Source organism: Odontesthes bonariensis, chromosome 7, assembly GCF_027942865.1.
Source record: "Odontesthes bonariensis isolate fOdoBon6 chromosome 7, fOdoBon6.hap1, whole genome shotgun sequence".
Lineage (NCBI taxonomy): Eukaryota > Metazoa > Chordata > Actinopteri > Atheriniformes > Atherinopsidae > Odontesthes > Odontesthes bonariensis.
In genome coordinates this window covers 22199160-22217269 of record NC_134512.1, presented here as the reverse complement: position 1 = coordinate 22217269, position 18110 = coordinate 22199160, and the positions used below count along the sequence as shown (strand labels likewise).

General features: G+C 38.7%; 2 protein-coding genes and 1 long non-coding RNA gene across 3 annotated transcripts in view; all 3 read right to left on the bottom strand.

Annotated features, from left to right (window-relative positions):
* The window catches only part of cox5aa (cytochrome c oxidase subunit 5Aa), a 131219-nt gene that overhangs the window by 6750 nt on the left and 106359 nt on the right, over nucleotides 1-18110 (bottom strand). The gene's annotated exons all lie outside the window — the stretch shown is intronic.
* Nucleotides 556-11192, bottom strand: LOC142384879 (protein mono-ADP-ribosyltransferase PARP6-like). Its single transcript, XM_075471186.1, has 22 exons — nucleotides 11073-11192; nucleotides 7789-7866; nucleotides 7215-7309; nucleotides 7040-7100; nucleotides 6191-6281; nucleotides 6043-6109; nucleotides 5745-5894; nucleotides 5505-5646; nucleotides 4233-4364; nucleotides 3618-3713; nucleotides 3408-3500; nucleotides 3206-3331; nucleotides 3037-3102; nucleotides 2850-2917; nucleotides 2674-2722; nucleotides 1640-1752; nucleotides 1466-1538; nucleotides 1279-1348; nucleotides 1096-1175; nucleotides 921-984; nucleotides 751-835; nucleotides 556-652 (listed from the first exon to the last, which is right to left on the bottom strand). The coding sequence occupies exons 1-22, from the start codon at nucleotides 11190-11192 to the stop codon at nucleotides 556-558; spliced, it is 2016 nt and encodes a 671-aa protein (XP_075327301.1).
* On the bottom strand, nucleotides 13149-14520 carry LOC142384722 (uncharacterized). The gene is made up of 3 exons (XR_012770105.1): nucleotides 14500-14520; nucleotides 13559-13621; nucleotides 13149-13417 (listed from the first exon to the last, which is right to left on the bottom strand). It is a non-coding gene; the product is annotated as an uncharacterized LOC142384722 (long non-coding RNA).

Below are 18110 nucleotides of genomic sequence, written 5' to 3'. Positions count from 1 at the left end.
ATTGGTAAACCTGTTACCATGATATTCATGCAGACGCTCCAATGCATTTTTTGATTTTTAAAAAATCATTAGTTTTAGTGTAAGGTCACGTGATCGTGTTTATGTCTGACTCCACGGACGCATCTGGAATGTGAGAGAGGAGAACATGATTCAGACTCCATTCGACACCTGCATCTGCAGGCGATGACGTTACCATCTAATGCCAACATCTTGCAGTGTCCACTTCACAGACATTCTGTTTATGATTGTGACAACATTTAACACAGTGTCCTTAGCTCTGCGTTTGTAATGAAAAAGTTCCTCAAGGAGGCCATGAGTTCCACTTCCATCTTGTGGTTGAGCACTTTTATTACTCAAAGAATCAAGCACGTAAACTTTTGAGTCAAAGGAAATCTGGATTAAATATGTAAAGAAAAACCTTCAAATCTGTTGAAAAGATTTATTTGAAAATGTAAAACAATTACAAAAAAAAAATCAGTTTATACGTGTGCAGACTTACATTGAATATCAAAAGGAGTGTTTTGAGACACAGCATGTTTGTGTACTTTGGTTGGCTCAGCAGGACTTAGAATCAATTACTTGTAAGATTTCCTTCTGGATTTCCTCTTCTTGAGTATTAATGTGCATATCTCCCACCTGACCATTTTCATACCTGTTCCAGACAAAAGCAGACTGTCGTGGAAAACTGAAATACAGTCTGGAAAAAGGGTGAGAAGCAGAATGAAATGTGCTGCTTTATATTTTACTCACACAAAGAGGAAGCGTGTGCACACGTGGTCGGATACAGGACACACCCAAATTTTCCCATGTTTTTGAAGGTCTTTTGAGGTTATCACTGTTAACACACAGACAGCTCTGTAAGTTGTAAACTTACATCATGAAATCGGTGCAATTTTTGACACTACCGTCTAATAATTCACCTTCACAGAGTGCAATGCAGTTTAGGTTATGGCTTTGCAGAAACCGGGATTGCCCCGATTCTTCCTAAATAAATGAGAGAAAGCAGGATGAGCTATAAGACACAAGGGAGGGTGGGTTTTTTTCTGTACCGAGTGGACCTACGCAGTGATGAGATGAAAGTAAATTACATCTGACCTGTTTGGATGTATTTATTCGGTTGTATTTCTCTATGAGCTCTTCTTTGGTTGACATTTGGTGTTGACCGTTACCCATCTCTGAAAAATGACGAGTTGAAAAACATGAAGGGGTCAGTAGGCGCTGGTCACCAGCAGAGTGATTATACTATTTTAACTAAAGTGGTGAAGTGTGTATTCTCACCAGAATATCCAAATGAAATGCTTGAAATGGGACTCAAGTAGATACCTTTTCCATAGGCAGCACCATGAAGCTTTAAAAGGAAATGAGAACAACAACAACAACAACAAAACAATAGAGTATGAAATCTATAGTAAAATGTTCAAAGAAAATAAGAACTCTTGAAGACTTAAATGTTTTTGGATCCTACCTGAAATTTTGTGTAAGAGGCATTAACTAGGCCTTTTCTCAAAATGGAGTGCCAGTTTTCAATGTGGGACCCACTGAAAGACGAAAGAATAGAGTCAAAGCGTATTAAAAAAAAAAAAAAAAAGCACTGATATAGAAATCTTTGATTTAAAATATCAACTTTGAATTTGCTCACTGGAAGGCAAAAGTGCTGCCATAGAGTTTCCTGGCAGTTTGAAAGCGAGCCTCTTTGGATGGAGGGCTGCTGATCAGCAGGAACTGATGGGGCGTGTGCATAAAATTCAGTTGCTGTTGAAAAGCAGATGATACAAATAAATGGCAGAGCAGTAACAGCATGAAATGACTAAAGGACGGCATCAAATATAATACATTTCTTATAATTCTAATCCTCATTTGGAATTATACGCACAATCAGCAAAAATCAGGGTGAGGGCCGACAGCGAGCATTTGAGCTGTTCACATTTGATGGCTTGGTAAGTATACCTTTTTCTTTGCTTCAAAGACTTTCACAAAAAAAGCCATATTTACCCCTTCACACAGTGGACTGGAGACTAAACCATTGACTCTCTGAAAAGTGGACAGTGGCCCTTCCTCCAGGGCAAGAGCCACCCAGTACAACATGAGTACCAAGGTATTTTAATGCTGCACCTTTGTACACCCAAAGCATCAATAGGAGGCATGGGTTGCCACACGGCTGCTTAAAATTATAGCTATCATGTGTCTGTTTCCTGTCAAGAGACCCATGAGTCATTGAAAATGTTAGAAAATGACTTTTTTCATGCAAAATAATTGACCTTTGAAAAATGTAAATGCTTTGATGTATTGACATTTCTTAAACAACTTGATAATCCTGAGTCAGGTTTCTTATGTCCAGCATTTACCAATAAAACACTCAAAATAGGTTTTCTAAAAAATGAGGGGAAGAAGATTAAAAAGTGGCGATATTGATTAATTGCAACTTGTAACTTAACTACTTTTTTAGATTATTGCAAAAATGTGAACTTGATCATTGCAGCTCCTCCAATCGGCCACAGTGTCCAAGTTTGAGTGTATTTGGGGCCGTAACAGGTGTTCTTTGATTTTTTTTTTTTTGCAAAACAATTACTGTTAAGAGAGATGAGATGAAGAAGAATAACAAACAAATAACAAAATTGGATCAACCACAAAACCACATATTTGAGAAATCAGTTTTAGGCTGCTCCAACATACCTTCTTCAGTGGAAGTTTGATAATGTGTGATCTGTTGCTGGCTAAAATCCTGTTATGAGACATAAAAACATATTTCTGGACATTATTCTAAATGAACATGGATTGGAATGTCAGCTGACACATATAACTTTACACAACAACTAAAATGAAAGGCCAGTTTAGATCCTGCCTCTCACCATTGTAGTAAAGGATGAGCTAGAGGGTCTATCTTGTCCATCTGCTTCTTTGTCTCAGAATACGGACCCTGTATATGATAAATGACTAAAATTAATTTTATTGGCTTTTTTATTTATTCTTGGACTAAAGAATCAGATTTGAGTCATGAGAATAGCAACAAATGGGGTTTATTTAAAAATCAGTCACCTGGGACATCCTCCTGACCAACAAGACACCATCCAGAGCTCTTTGCAGCCTGTCATAGCTCTTTTTCTGTAGCAAAAAAACAAAACAAAATATGATTGCTCAACATTAATAACGTGAAAAACTGAACATTCCATTACAAATCAAGTCAATTATAACTTCCAGCTCATACCTTAGGACTAAAGGCCAACGTTTTTGGGTTGGACGGATCAACAATGCAGGGGTATGGTTCAAATATGATGCTCTTGCGTGACGACTGAAGAGCAGCTCTGCACATGGCTACCAGCAGGTCAATCACCTGTAAGAGCAGAGACTACTTGAACACTGAACTCTAACTTGTAATCACTAAAACAATATGTGAAGCTGCTGCTGACCTCTGCACCGGTTGCGACCTCTTCAGTGGCTCCAGACATAACCCCCAACATATGAAAGGAGAACACACACAGCTCCCGGGTGCAAACTGCTGGCTACAATCACACATAGCAGAATACTGAGGATGTATTAACCAACATCCTCATTTACAGTTGTTACTGATTGAGCGTCTAACACTGCCATCTGTTTTTGTTTTTTTTAAACGCTTGTACCTTAAGCATAGGGCCATTTTGAAAGACGTGGTGCTCATCACAGACAACACAGTATTCATTCAGCGTTGGGATTCTCTGCTCGGCGTACCTCATTATCTGGATACATAATGACAAACAAATGATGAAGTTTGCGTGTATTCTGTCGTCTATTTGTTCATAGCCACAACATTAAGCGATTCCAATGCATTTATTTTAAAGGAGTAAACATTTTTCATGTATTCTAAAATTATTATTTCCTTCAATTTTATCTTAATGAAGGTTGTATTGAGATAATCTTGAAAACAATTATTGTTTTATTTTCTGGCCATTCAGATTACATTTCTAACTATTCCTACAAGGACAGATTTGTGTGTTCTCTCGCCTCAGCGGATTTCATTCCTATGACAAATATATATCTTTTCATATATAGTTCAACCAGCATCTTGATGGGTTTGAATAGGTTTTACTTCTGTGGTAGATTCTTCTTAATATCGTTATTATTTGTTCTGTGAATGATACCCCTCAAAAGCTACAAGAACATAGTAGTTGACGGCCGTTGTTGCACAGCTGCTTCAATCATTTACAGCACATAATAATTTGATGATCTCACCATCATATCAGGACATCCTTCTTTACCTGTACCAAGAAGCCGTGCTGCAGGCTTGGTGTGCTCTTACAGTGTCCGATGGCCTGAGAGGTGAACAGCAGCTCCACAAGCTGTTTGGTGCTCAGCTGTGCTGATGATTTGACTGCTGAGACCATCACCTTCTGTGGCAGAAGGGGACAAAAAAGTCTTAAACTTAAAAAGATACATTGAGGAAAACATAGAAAGATAACTGCAAGCTCAGCGACAGGCTACAACACAACAGAGACACATGTCATGCTCAGAAATGTATTTTCGACAACTTTAGATGTTTTCATCTTCTTGTTAGATGGTATAGGAGCCAAAGAAGAACTACTACTCCAAGAGCGGCTGTCTTGGATAGGTGATTTCTTTTTGGAAGCCATAAAGAACAACCAAGTGTCATGTCCATGAGCGTGTCTTTCTTTAGATGTACAAGGATTGGTCAGATTCATCAAAATTACATTATTTGTGATTCTTAGATTTTGGATGGCCCTTGTAAAAGAGGCCTAAATTAGGATGCTGGAGGGAAAATAGTATAGGTTTATAGAATGTCCTGTGTTGCCCTCAATGGAGAGATAGCAAAGGTGATTCTATTTCATTGACAAAGGTACACAAAAGCTTAATAACATTAATAATAACATTAAGATAATTGAGGGAAAATATGGCCTGGGGTTGCTTTGGGCCTTGCAAATGATAAAGATCATATTGTTTAGAAAAGGTATGATATTTGGCATAGAATTTTGGTTAAACAAACACAAAATGTTAAACTTGATCATTGTTAAAATTGGCAACATCTCTAACACAATGTCTTACCATTGTTTGTCAACCAATAATCATTTTCAGCTACTAGGACCCACTGGGCAAATAGAAATTCCCAAAATTTGGTTGGTCATTTTGTGCTTCAATGTATTTATTCAGATCTCTAAATTCAATAGAGGAAAATAGAATTACATGGTGGTGTAACTGGTATCACAGCAAGAAGGTTCCCGATTTGAATCTTGCCTTTCTGTGTGGAGTTTGCATGTTCTCTCCATGTACTCTGGCTTCTTCCCACAGACCAAAGAACAACCATTTTAGGTTAAATGATTATTCTAAATTGACTTTGTGGGGAGAGAGTGCAAATATGGTTGTTTGCCTTGCTTGTATCTGTGTTGGCCTTGTGATGTACTAGCGACCTATCCAGGTTGTCCTTTAGTGGCAGGGACAGTCTCCAGCCCACCACAACCCTGAAAAGGATGCAGCTGATATAGAAAATGGATGAATTATTAATAAGGAGTCCTAACCTTTCCACTGGGTGTGTACGTAAAAAGTTCCCCCACTGGATTCTTGATGGTGTAGGAAGCTGTATGGTTTGTGAAACGATTTTGTTTCATTGCTCTTAAACTAGTCCTTCCTCTCAGAGCTGGTTCGTAGATCTGATGTGGCCTGCTCGTGAATAAAAAAGGAGTGGATGAATACACCCAAGATAAAGATTCATCCAATCATCTGAAAAGCAGCAGCTTTGTTATTAAGCAAAATCATACTTTGAAAGTGGTAGCCGGATGCTGAATCTCGGACGAAACTTCTTGATGGTCCCACTTGGCCTGAACCAGCTGTGTTTGCTCTTCCGTCGGACTACGACGTTGTCATTTGTCAGGTGTGCCCATTGTCGAGATATGAAGACTGTGAGAATACTGAGGGGGAAAAAAATGACTAGTTGGTCTCTATCCAATCAGTTGGTTGAGTATGAATCACATAAAAAAAGTGTCGATGAAGCTTTGTTCAGTTTGCACAGAACAATCTATTAATCACCGTTGTGAAAGTCAAGGTATGAGCACTCACTTCTGCAGCTGTCGCACTTCACTGAAACGATCAGTGTGAGATGGCTGAAGGACCTCAACTGTGGGTGCTGTGGTGAGAAAACATAATTGATTAAAATTTCATGTGATTTACGGTAAGTTATGTTTCCAGAAGCGTTGCTGGTTCTCACCAGGTCCATCCAGATACTGAGACATGGAGAAGTGGAGGCGGATCACAATGGGCTCTGATGGATTAATGCTCCAGGCTTTAGCCACTTCTACCTGCAGATAACAAACAGTATGCTCACATTTCAATCGCCAAAATGTCCAGTTAAAAACATTTCATAAAAGAAAAAAGCTGAATTAATATGCCAAAATAAGCTTTCTGGGGGGAATTAACTCAAAATGCTTTGCTATTTGTCCCGTATTGTTTTTAAAGAAATATGTCAATTTCAATATCTTCATCCGAGCTCATCCTTACAGGTTAGTTTCTGTGAGTCATCCATCCAGAAACAACCTTTTAAGCTAGAAAGTTAGAAGTAAGAGCACAGCTATTAACTGAATACCATGAATATGTTTTGAGAAATGGATTTGAAAAAAAACAACTAAAAAACAGAGCAAATCTATTGAATTGATTCAGGACACATGCTGTCCCCATTTGGAAAATGATAGGTGCATTTCTGACAAATCTTTTCAAACTCAGAAATTTAAACTTGTAAATCTGACCCACCGTGACTGTAACTTGTACAGAAATGTCTTCGTTATTCTAACACTAACATTTGTTATGTGCCCATCATAGATTTACCCATCGCAACAAAAAAAAAAAAATCACAAATATAAATTAGAAGGGACTTTAGCGGTACATTATGCCGGCATTAGAGTTTGAACTTATATATATATATATATATATATATATAGATTGAGAAATAAAAAGAACAACTCAAAAATTTAAATGAACTATAATTAGTTGTAGAACGACTCTTGATTTGAACTTGATAACAAAACTTGAATCAATCGTGTGTAAAGCAAATACAACTTACATCCAAAAAGTTGGTGTTAATGTTTAAGTCAACATCCACGCTCTCAATTGACTCGTAGTTCCTAACAAAGAAAAAACAGAGAGAGAATGGGCAAAATTTGAGAATGCAGAAGAGCTGGAGAGATCCTTTATTTTTTCAGGGAAGAGATGTTTAGAAAAGATGTTTCGATGTTCACCTGACAGCAACTGCAGAGTCTGAATACAAAGTCCTGACTGCCTCCATGTCTGTATCAAGCTGGGGGGGGTGACACAGGTCAGTGGCACAGCTCTCCTGCTGAGACAAACACTAATACGCTTACCTACGGTCCAATAGCTCAGCCCTACATGGGGCTGAAGGGTTAAACCGCTCACATTTTTCTACTACAAAAGCTGTGAGGACAGCTATTACTCCCATCGTGAACAAAAACTACATTTTTAACATGAAATGCAGGAAACGCTTTGATTTGATTTTGAATATTAAATGGATTACACCCACACTCGACTTAAATTCACTCATACATTTATATCATGATTTGTTTTAAGACATGATTGTGTATGATCTGAACATGTCTATCAAACCTGTTTTACAATACCTGCTTATGTATTAACTTATAGCACACAATTATATAAAACATGTGATGTGTAATCAGTCACTCATGACCTATTTATAAAAACATTTACCGATGCTTTAAATGCGAAATCAAATTAGCCAAAGGGACACATTTCTGTTACAACTAATTCACATGAACAGACAATGAAATTGACGTTTACCTGGATTCCACAAAGGTCCTCATCTGAGTCGTTGTCTTCATCACTGCAGCTCTCTGTCCACTGCTGGCACTCAGTCTCCTGTGGGGTTGGTAGGAAAAACCTTAACACTGTCAATTTGTTCCTCTTGTTGAGAATAAATAAAGAAACAAATCAAAAGGGAGCTAACCACATCTATGCAGACAATGAGCATAAAAATAAAAATATAATAATTTATAATATATGTATAATAGATGTGCTTGTGGCTGGAAAACAGTTTTATTGATGATAGGTTTCACTATCATCATGTGGAACCTTGATGTTCTTTGTTAATATTTTGGTATTCAGCATCTAATAAACAATCAAATAGTAGCACCAGATGACACAACTTACTGCCTTAAACAGCCATTTTGAAGAAATTCAAACAAAATGAAAGGGGATCAGCTGGAGCTTATAGACTCACCATATGTTTAGTTATTCGGTTCTTCCTCAGCAAGAATCAACAATGTGCTCACTCCACTTTGACTGAAACAATTAAACGGAACGCTTAGGAATTACATGCAGCTTGATTAATTCTGTTGTCTCTGCAATACACACATGAACAGACTGCTGTCACTGTTTTTGTCCAGATTGTAAATATCAATGCCATTTGCCTCTGTTCATTTCCGTATGTGCAGGGACATCATTGAATTAAATCATACACCAAATAAATGAATAAATAAATAATAAGTACCTACCTTTCCTCTGCGAGAAAAAACATAAAGTCTCCACATGATTCAAATGAATGTAAAATAGGGAAATAATAAAATAAAATAAAATATCCACATGTGCCACCGTGGTACAAGAAAAACTAAGGAAATATTCCTGTTTGGCAGCCCTGTTGGTTGTCTGGGTTTGTTTGCTCTCTTCTCTGTTTTGAACCTCAGAGATATTCAGCCTGACTTCTGTGTCACATGACCGGCTGCAGGTTCTGACAGTCTGGTCAGCTGAACGGTCTAAAAGGCATGAAGCTGTGGCCAAGACGAAAAGAGACCAGATATTATAGAGCATCTTTTCCACTCAGGATCTCTGTCCTACTTGTGTGATCTCAGCAGCCATACTTCACAATGCACATATATCACATCCAGTAAAAGAGGGGAGTGTCGCACGTCTTCCAGATCCCTGAAAGTCAGGTGCATGAAGCACTTTCAAGGTCCCCTGATGGCAGAGTTGAAGAATGATAAATAGGATCATGTTTGGCATCTATTAGTCTCTTTGTGTGTCTGCTGCATGGCAGCCTGACCTTAATCAGCAGTTAGCCTTGTTAGCGGACACCTGCTGCTCTGGAGTCTGGCCAGATTAGACACTTCCAGGATACATCTGTGCAGGTCTTTTCTCAACAAGTGCTTTTCTCAGGCTAATCCACTTTGACACGAGTCAGTGTTTGTGTGGAGGATGAGCACGATATCCTAAATACTTCTGCCAGCGTATTCATTGCAATGATTCAAAAGCCAGCAAAGACACAGAAACTGCAATTCCTGCTCAGCTGTTTCAAAATGTCTCAGAATATTCCAGATGTAATTTGCTGCTGATTTATATTGTTGTATTCAGTGTTTTTTTTCTTTTTTTTGTTTCAGCTTTATATCCACCGCATCTCATTCTGTATTGTTACAATTTTCAGATTCGATCTGTCAAATCTGCAATGAGAATCTGCTAACCTTCTCTCAAAGAAGTAATCATATGATCACCACGATGATCCACGTCAAGTACTTTGGTGTGATATCACCTGTGTCTGTAGTTGAGGTACATGTTTTATGACAAAGATTTGTTTTCTCCTAACTGTTTTATTCTTTAACGCATTTACGGCAGACACAACATTTATTTCACTGTCACTGCGTCCTGCATTGTCTGGTGATTTATATACGAGCTGATATTCTTGTTGTTTTTTGCACAGTGCGCTTTTGCTCTTTTGCTGCACTTTGGCCCAAGCAAAAATCTAACATGACTGATTTGATTGTGACCAAACATTAAACATGGTTTACTCATCAGAAAAAAACAGTGAAAGACATATACTTGTAAATTCCTTCTTTCTTTTTTTTGCAGGGATTTCCTTTTTGAGCTAATTCCAACAAGTTAAATTAAGGATGAGAAGTAAGGGAGAGATGGAAAAGAGATTTACCCAGTCAATTACAGGGCCAACACAGACAAGACAAAAATAACGTGCACACTCACACCACCGTTTTATGACTTCCACAGGGGTGTCAAGCAGATAACATTAAAGGGGTAGTTTTTTTGTTTTTGTTTTTAAACCTGGATCTTAATTCTGGAATAAAATACGTTCATCTACTCACCGATAACAGTTTGGTGAAAGTCGGCGTCCTTCGGTTGCTATTTAGATCACTCAAGATCCGCGTATGTTCATATAACAGGAGCGAACAGGGCATTGATACAGCCTCTAAATAAGGCATTATCTGTCTTTATTTCACCAATACTTTAAGATGAATGAATGAATGAATGAATGAATGAACGCGTACTATTGCACTGTTAGTTCAGAGCTGCCCTGTTGTTGTTATTGGGGGCTATCGGGGGCTTATCAGGCTTTCTACTACTGTAATGACGTCATCGGGATTTGCTACTGCTGCTGGTAACATGGTTCGTTATTGTGTATTTCCAAGTTGCCGTGTTGCACAAAACTAGCAGTAGCAAACTCAAGATAGCCGACCGTCACAGAGCACGTGCGTGCGTCGATGACATCATCCCAGTAGATGCGTGTGTAGAAAGCCCCCCGTTATATAGATATGCGGATCTCAAGTGATCTAAATATCTTTCAAAGCACGCCAACTTTCACCAAACTGTTATCGGTGAGTAGATGAATGTATTTCATGCCAGATATAAGGTCCAGGTTTAAAAAAAAACAACAACCTCCCCTTTAATTCAGCAGTTCAATTGTGAAATGAAGAAGCATGAGACAATTCAGTAAGTTGACCACAAGAGAGAGCTGCAGTTGAGCTCTTGACAGAGACTCACATGCATGTCCAATGTTCCAAATTCAGAGTTTAGTTTGCATTCAGTTTTACTGTTGCACTATGCAAAACAGTATTCAAGACAGGTTTTGGTTTTTGGCCGTGATTCCTAATCCTGCCTATTATTTTTAACCTATTTTACTCGTCGCAGCTTCCCTGTCCTGCATGTGCACCTTGGGAGAATATTATCAATCAACAGCAGACTATTCTTTTTTTTCCAGTAATAAAACTCATTATTCTGAGGTCATTTTATATTTCCTGTGATTTTCTTTCATTTTCTTTCATTTAATTTATTCTAAAGTATACTTGCAGTGTGAAGACCATATAGTGCAGTGCAGACACTTTTTCCCAGCAAGGCCGAGCGCATTTTGTGGCCGCGGCCACGACCAGCCACGACTTTCCGAGGCCGCGGCCACGACCAGCCATGACTTTCCGAGGCCGCGACCGGCCATGACTCTCTGGCCGCGGCCACGACCAGCCATGACTTTCCGAGGCCGCGGCCATGACCAGCCATGACTTTCCGAGGCCGCGGCCATTACTAAGGGAGCAGCCATTAATGACGCTGAGACAGACGTTGCGAACAGGAGTCAGGAGATTACCTTTCACAGGTAGGATTCAACATTATTATTGGTTGTATTTTGTCAATAGAATATTATTGTACTGTATTTGTGTCTGCCGAAATCGTAGCCAGCAAACGTTAAACTAGGATATGTTTATAGCCGGTGTTATGCCGAGAAGTGCACCCCCTGCTGGTCGTACTTTAAAGCGAGTCTGTGATGGAATGATATGATATAACTACATAATAATTTGTTTGCCTGATTGAATTAACGGATGCAAATCTCAACAACAGGGCAGGGTGAAATACTTATCCCTGTGTGTGTGTGTATTTTTATATATTTTAATATAATGCTTCTTCCTTTTAGCCAGAAAAGGGCAGGACTACATGTTCTTCCAGAAAAGCTGAAGAAAGCCTGTCTGTGACCACTCAGGATGACCCAGAAGCTTCAACCTCAAACTCACTAACTCAGCCTAATGATGTGAGTATTTCTTTTTTAAACATCATAAAAATTACCATTCTAAATATGTTAAATAGCTGCTTCTCAATATTTATACTGGTGGATGTTGTGGACAATGCTTTGTACTACATCGCATGGTTTGTAGTCCGCCAGATTCTGCAAAAGCTGTCCTGTGGTGTGTGCCATGCAAGCTTGGTCAGAGATGCTGTACCTTCATCATTTCATGATAGCTACCACTTTCTAGCCCTGAAAAACAACGGTGTACTAGTGATTCCATCATGTGGCACAGTGAAGGTGCTGAGAGCTGCAGAGTGGGTGATTCGCCAAGCTTCAGCAAAGCTGTAAAGATGGCGACAGTCACGTACATCATCCGGGAGGAGATTGGAACGGAGGATGTTTTTCAGCTTGGGGAACACATTGAGGAGACAAAGTTTGGCATCAACAACCATTATTCCAACTTGTTGTCATTGTTTGTGTCTGTGTTTCTGAAAATAAGGCTCCACCACATTTGCAAACTGACCTCTCTTGACCTGCATAAAAGGGAGCACGAGACAGAAGCTCTGCAAAACACTCCTCTTTCAGGGCTTTTAGCTTATTTTGTTTTGCTTTAGGTTGATACCATTCAAAATATTAAAACTTGTGTATATACAACTACCTTCTTGTACAGTGTTTTTTATATTTTATTATAGTATTTCTATTTTTCTAGACTGTTAACTCACGAGAGATCCCTGAACAAGAAATGCATGTGTCTTGACTGCGGTTCATGCACAATTGGCAATTTAAAAAACATTGCACCTTGAACCTTGATGCTATGGTCATAACAAAGTTATGCTGTGAAGCCAAAAAAGCAAAAATCAAAGATATTTTCTTACATTGTTTTGGCCTTGTGAAATATTTTATTACAGATTTGATAAAGATGTTACATAAAAATATTAACAGCTGTATAGTGTCTTTATTCCTCTTCAATGATACAAAGCTTGTAGTACATGATTGGAAAATTCGTTAGGTCAACAGCTTGAATGATCTTCAAGCAGTGTGTATATATACATACTCATTCATTCGTAGGGCACCATAGGCAATCGTCAAATAAATACACATACAACACAAACATCCTCTACCTTACACTAGAAATATATATATACACATACATATGTATATAACAAAGCTGGATTCTCATTATTCCACCCGTTCCAAAGTACAAAATTACGACAAGGCTGGAGCTGCCAAAACAGCGGCAGCTGACAATGAGCATCAGTGTCTTATAAATACAGCTTACTGACCAGTCTATCACACACTGTCATTCTGCTGTTAATGTACGGTACCTGTAGGTGGTGTTCTGGCCCTAGACCTCCTGGCTTATCTGGGTCTGAAAAATAATTAATTAATTCAAATACATAAAGGTTTTGACACCTTTACTGTAGGTAAAACAGTAGCAGTTGCCATGGCAACTCAATGGCAGCTGTGTGAACACCTGGAGATGTAACCGGCAAATGCCAAAATACCTCGAAAACATGCAGGGCAGTGGTACTTGAGGACCGGGATTGAGAAACACTAGCACTTGCTGTCATCCTGAGTGGTCACAGACAGGCTCTCTTCAGCTTTTCTGGAAGAACATGTTGTCCTGCCCTTTTCTGGCTAAAATGAAGAAGCATAATATTAAAATATATAAAAATACACACACACACATACATACACAGGGATAAGCATTTCACCCTGCCCTGTTATTGATAATATTTCAATTTATGAATGCTAATAGCCTTATGATGATACACCTACTCTTTGTAGGTGAACCTGTAAGCCGAAGATGGAGGGAATAACACCAACTCTCAGTCGGACAATCTGTGGGGTGGGTATGAGATATGAGGTAAATACTTTTGTTAGGATGAAAGAATTACATGTGAATAATACAGGCATAATAAACGTCATTAATAAACCTGAAATATGATGGTCAATGTTATAACAGTAATATTTGCATTATTTCAAAAGTAGCATTCTTGTGTTAGTGGTAATCTAAGCCTGTGTTATGGAATATATGATTTATGAAGTCTCCGTTGGCCTAATAGCCATGTGAACAGAGGTGTTATGCCGAGAAGTGCATTCCCATTCACGGGAGCGCGCGTAAACTGTTTCAGGTGTGGATTATTACATTTATCCAAAAAAATAATATTGAGCTGACAATGGTGTTTCATTCGTGCATCTTTTTTTCACATCTCTTCATGTAAATTAATAATAATACGTGTACAATTATGATAATCCGACAATTGTACAGTTTAGAGTATTCCTATTCCTAACTATTGTTATATCATTGGACATATATTCAAAAGTAAGGGCCGTGACTAATACTTTTGTAGTCAACACAAAAGACGGTATACATTTTCTATTAACAATCTCAATTCATTATAGCCCAGATGAAATTATATAAAAATTAACCTGAAACTATGAAATTTGGTTATTTTAATTTTATATACAAATTTGGACTTGTTGAGATTCGCATCCGTTAATTCAATCAGGTAAACAAATTATGATGTAGTTATATCAAATCATTCCATCACAGACTCTCCTTAAAGTACGACCAGCAGGGGGTGCACTTCTCGGCATAACACCGGCTATAAACATATCCTAGTTTAACGTTTGCTGGCTACGATTTCGGCAGACACAAATACAGTACAATAATATTCTATTGACAAAATACAACCAATAATAATGTTGAATCCTACCTGTGAAAGGTAATCCCCTGATTCCTGTTCGCAACGTCTGTCTCAGCGTCATTAATGGCTGCTCCCTCAGTAATGACCGCGGCCTCGGAAAGTCATGGCTGGTCGTGGCCGGCTGGCCGCGGCCAGGAGAGTCATGGCTGGTCGTGGCCGCGGCCTCGGAAAGTCATGGCTGGTCGTGGCTGCGGCCTCGGAGAGTCATGGCCGCGGCCGCGGCCACAAAATGCGCTAGCCCTCTCTCCTTTTTCATGAGTATCCTTGTATGGATTTGCAACAGGTTAAGTTTGAAATGAGTGAAAATGTAACTAACTAATTCAAAGTGCTTGAACATATGTGTACCCTTGATGATTATATACAGTCTATGCTTTATAATCCATGCTCAGACTTACATTCTGATCTTACCACCATGACGCAGCACATGCAGTCAGCTCAAGCAAAGGAGAACTGGGATGACCTCAAGGGCGTAATTTTGGGTAGGGACGCTAGGGTCACGTCCCTACCAATATTCAGCCCCCTACTCAGGGTCTCCGCGGATCCTTAAAAAGTATTAAAAAGTCTTAAATAAAAAATACTTTTTTAAGGTCTTAAAATGTCTTAAATTTCGCCGATTTTCGAAGAGTGGCATTAAATTTCATCTAGGCGAAATGAAAGAAAGATATGTCAGGAGAGACGATTTTCTATCGCTCTGTGCACAATATGGCGACCGCTGACGTTTTGTGTGTGCGCCAGTACTTCCGGTGAAAACTTCCGGTGATTTGACAGCTAGCGCGTCAGGTTAGGGCCAGTGGCCGTAAACAAAGGTTAACTTATAGCCGAGAAGAAAGATGATAATATAACGTAGCTAAAAAGACTAGCTTTCTTCTGTAGCCTAATGCTTACCGATTTAGCAAGCCTAGTAGCCTAGTTGCTAATGCTAGCCGCAGTTACGTTACCAAACATACCCGACGTCAAGGTGTTGGCTGAGCAGGGGCAAGATTATGGAGGTGCAGAGTTAACTTCATAATGGGTGAGTGCAGGTTTCATTCACTTGTTTTCATTCTTTCACAGGATTGATTCACTTCATTGGTTTATCCGATTGCTGGCCGCCGAGCCATTATGTGTCTGGGTTTGTGTGGGTTACTGATCATGGTTGTTAGCAGTCGATAGTCAGGTTGTGTGATGTGTGTGAGAGTGTGTATTTTTTCTATCGGTAGGCTACGTGCCATTGACTGTATGAGCGGTCTGTGCTCGTTTTTATTTATTTGATTAGATTGGAGATACTTTGTTAATCCCGAAGGAAATTTGATTTTGTCGTGTGGTTTATGCTGCAAAGTCACTGTCCATATATGGACAGCTGACTATTGCATAAACCAGTCTGTGCTTCACGTGAGTTGTCCAAAGTTCTGGTTTAAGTTAACTTGGGTAGTAAAATCGTTTTGCTAGTTGTAAAAGCACAGTAGACATAACTCGAAAATTAGGTTCAATTATGGATTTATTTTGCTCAGAGCCTCAGACAAACAGACAGACAAATGGCAGCGAAAACACGCTCCTTCACAGAGGTGTGACAATTGGGCACGATTGTCCTGTAGTGTGTGGTGTTCCCTTGTGCGTTCAAATCTTATGCGATCATGTTGACACACTGATTCAGTATCACTGAAGCACACATTTCACACTGGACTTTTTTTCAACACCAAACAGCCTAGAGTGTAGTTTTTATATATATTTTTGCCGTGGTAATGGTCTTAATTTTTATTCTTAGAGGTCTTAAAAAGGTCTTAAAAGTCATTAAATTTGTTGATTAAAAAATGTGCAGATACCCTGCATTATATGAGTTACATTGCATAACACTTGGCTGACTTTTTTTTTATCCAAAGCGACTTATAAGAACACATTATTGGTTACAGTCTCTGGAGAATTGTTGGGTTAGCAGATATAGCATCTGCATGCCATTAACTTATGATTGGTAATGCAAAAAAAAAAAATAAACTGCACTTTTATGTCCCCACCAATGTCAAAATCAAAGTTACTCCCTTGGATGACCTTATTGTAAGCTCTTGGTTTATTCAGTCTTTTTCTTTTTCATCTTAGCCTTTACTCTTCCTTCACACTGAAAGCAGTACTGTGGATATTTCTTGGCAGTGTGTGGCTTGAATTCCTCACTTCCCTTTTTGGGTTGTAAATGTATCTGGATCTAAATGGGAGTTGTGTGAATGACAGATGGAGTCAGTTTTCTCCCCATCGAAGAATTACAGTACTGACACGGGCCAGTTATATATGAAACGAGTCTATTTATAACTTCTTGGACAGGTTTGAGGATGTTACATATTCATGTTCCATTTCAAAGTTACCTAGAAGTATTTTTTCAGATTAACTATTTGTTTCAATTCAGCAAGTAAAAGGCTTTAGGATTGAAGTTAACATTACAGCTTAAAAGCTGATCTTTTTTTTTTTACATCTTTGCATGCATGCTAGCTGGGTTTTAGATATATTTTTTAGTGTCTCCTTTTTTCAGTAATTAGGAAATACAGTGTAGCACGTGGGGCTGGCATATAACTAAAAATACATTACATACATAGACACACAGAACAGAGTGAAAAAGGAGAAAGAAAGAAAAACTTTAACAAAACTTTAAGTTTAAGCGCATTTTGGCAGTATCAAATAACAGTGAAGAATTTGGGGATATTATGAAAACAGCATTAGGAGGATCTGGTTTTATGGGCTCGGACAGCATGTTACCAATGCGGCAGTCATGGCTAAGATGGGCATAACGTGATTTAACTTGACAGTTTGACAACCAGATACTTTGTGACGTAGTGCATTAACAGTCTCTATTTTTGCTGAAACTGCGTCACATGGGACTGCCTGAGTACGATTGTTATCTATTTTCTATCGATTAAGAAGTAGGTAGATATTAAAGTTGCGTGTATGCAAGTGTCTACGGTTGCATATGAGGGATCATCTGTCGTAGCTCTCACAGCATGTAAAATTCAGCCAGGTATCACCTTCCCTACAACGTAATAACTCTCAAAGTCTGTGAAGCTCTGTTTTATCGCACTGGGCTGCACTAGTGCCGACAGACCCGTGAAGCTCATAAAAACCCTAACGACATTAACATGCGAAAAGATAAATGAGAGATAAATTATTATCTGTGAACTTTATAAGAAATATGATTAGGTACTGATAAAGGAGAGGCAAAGTGGATGGAATTTGCCAATAAGATGGAAATAACAGACAAAGATGGTCTTTAAAACGTGGTAAGGGATATAAAAAAAATGCAGATGAAGGTGGACGCATCTTGATAAATACATTTAGCCCATATTTCATAACAGCACAGTTCAGATCACAATCCCGGTCTTGTTTTATATGAATAATGGTTTGTTCTGATTTGAATAAAGTTCTGGTTTATGAAACCATCTGTATCAAGTGTCAGTGCTAATAGGGGACAATGCTTCGGATCCAAAGTGAGGACAGGCTCCTGTATCATTTTCAGAAGAGGAAACCATGAGTCGCCAGGCGAAGAAAACTGACAACTGCGCTCAATAATTGGTCAAATGTGCTTTCATTCTAAAATTTGACAATGAACTTCACAGAAATGAGTGGAAAACTACCTCCATTCCAAGATATATGTTCAACTG

What these genes read in the sequence shown, in the direction of transcription:
- LOC142384879 (XM_075471186.1), bottom strand. Translation starts at nt 11,192, where the DNA reads ATGGCTGGTCGTGGCCGCGGCCTCGGAAAGTCGTGGCTGGTCGTGGCC. An exon ending in TCAGTATCTGGATGGACCTG is followed by an intron (nt 6,110 to 6,190) that starts GTGAGAACCAGC and finishes TTCTCACCACAG; the next exon opens with CACCCACAGTTGAGGTCCTT. An exon ending in TGCACACGCTTCCTCTTTGT is followed by an intron (nt 653 to 750) that starts GTGAGTAAAATA and finishes TGTCTGGAACAG; the next exon opens with GTATGAAAATGGTCAGGTGG.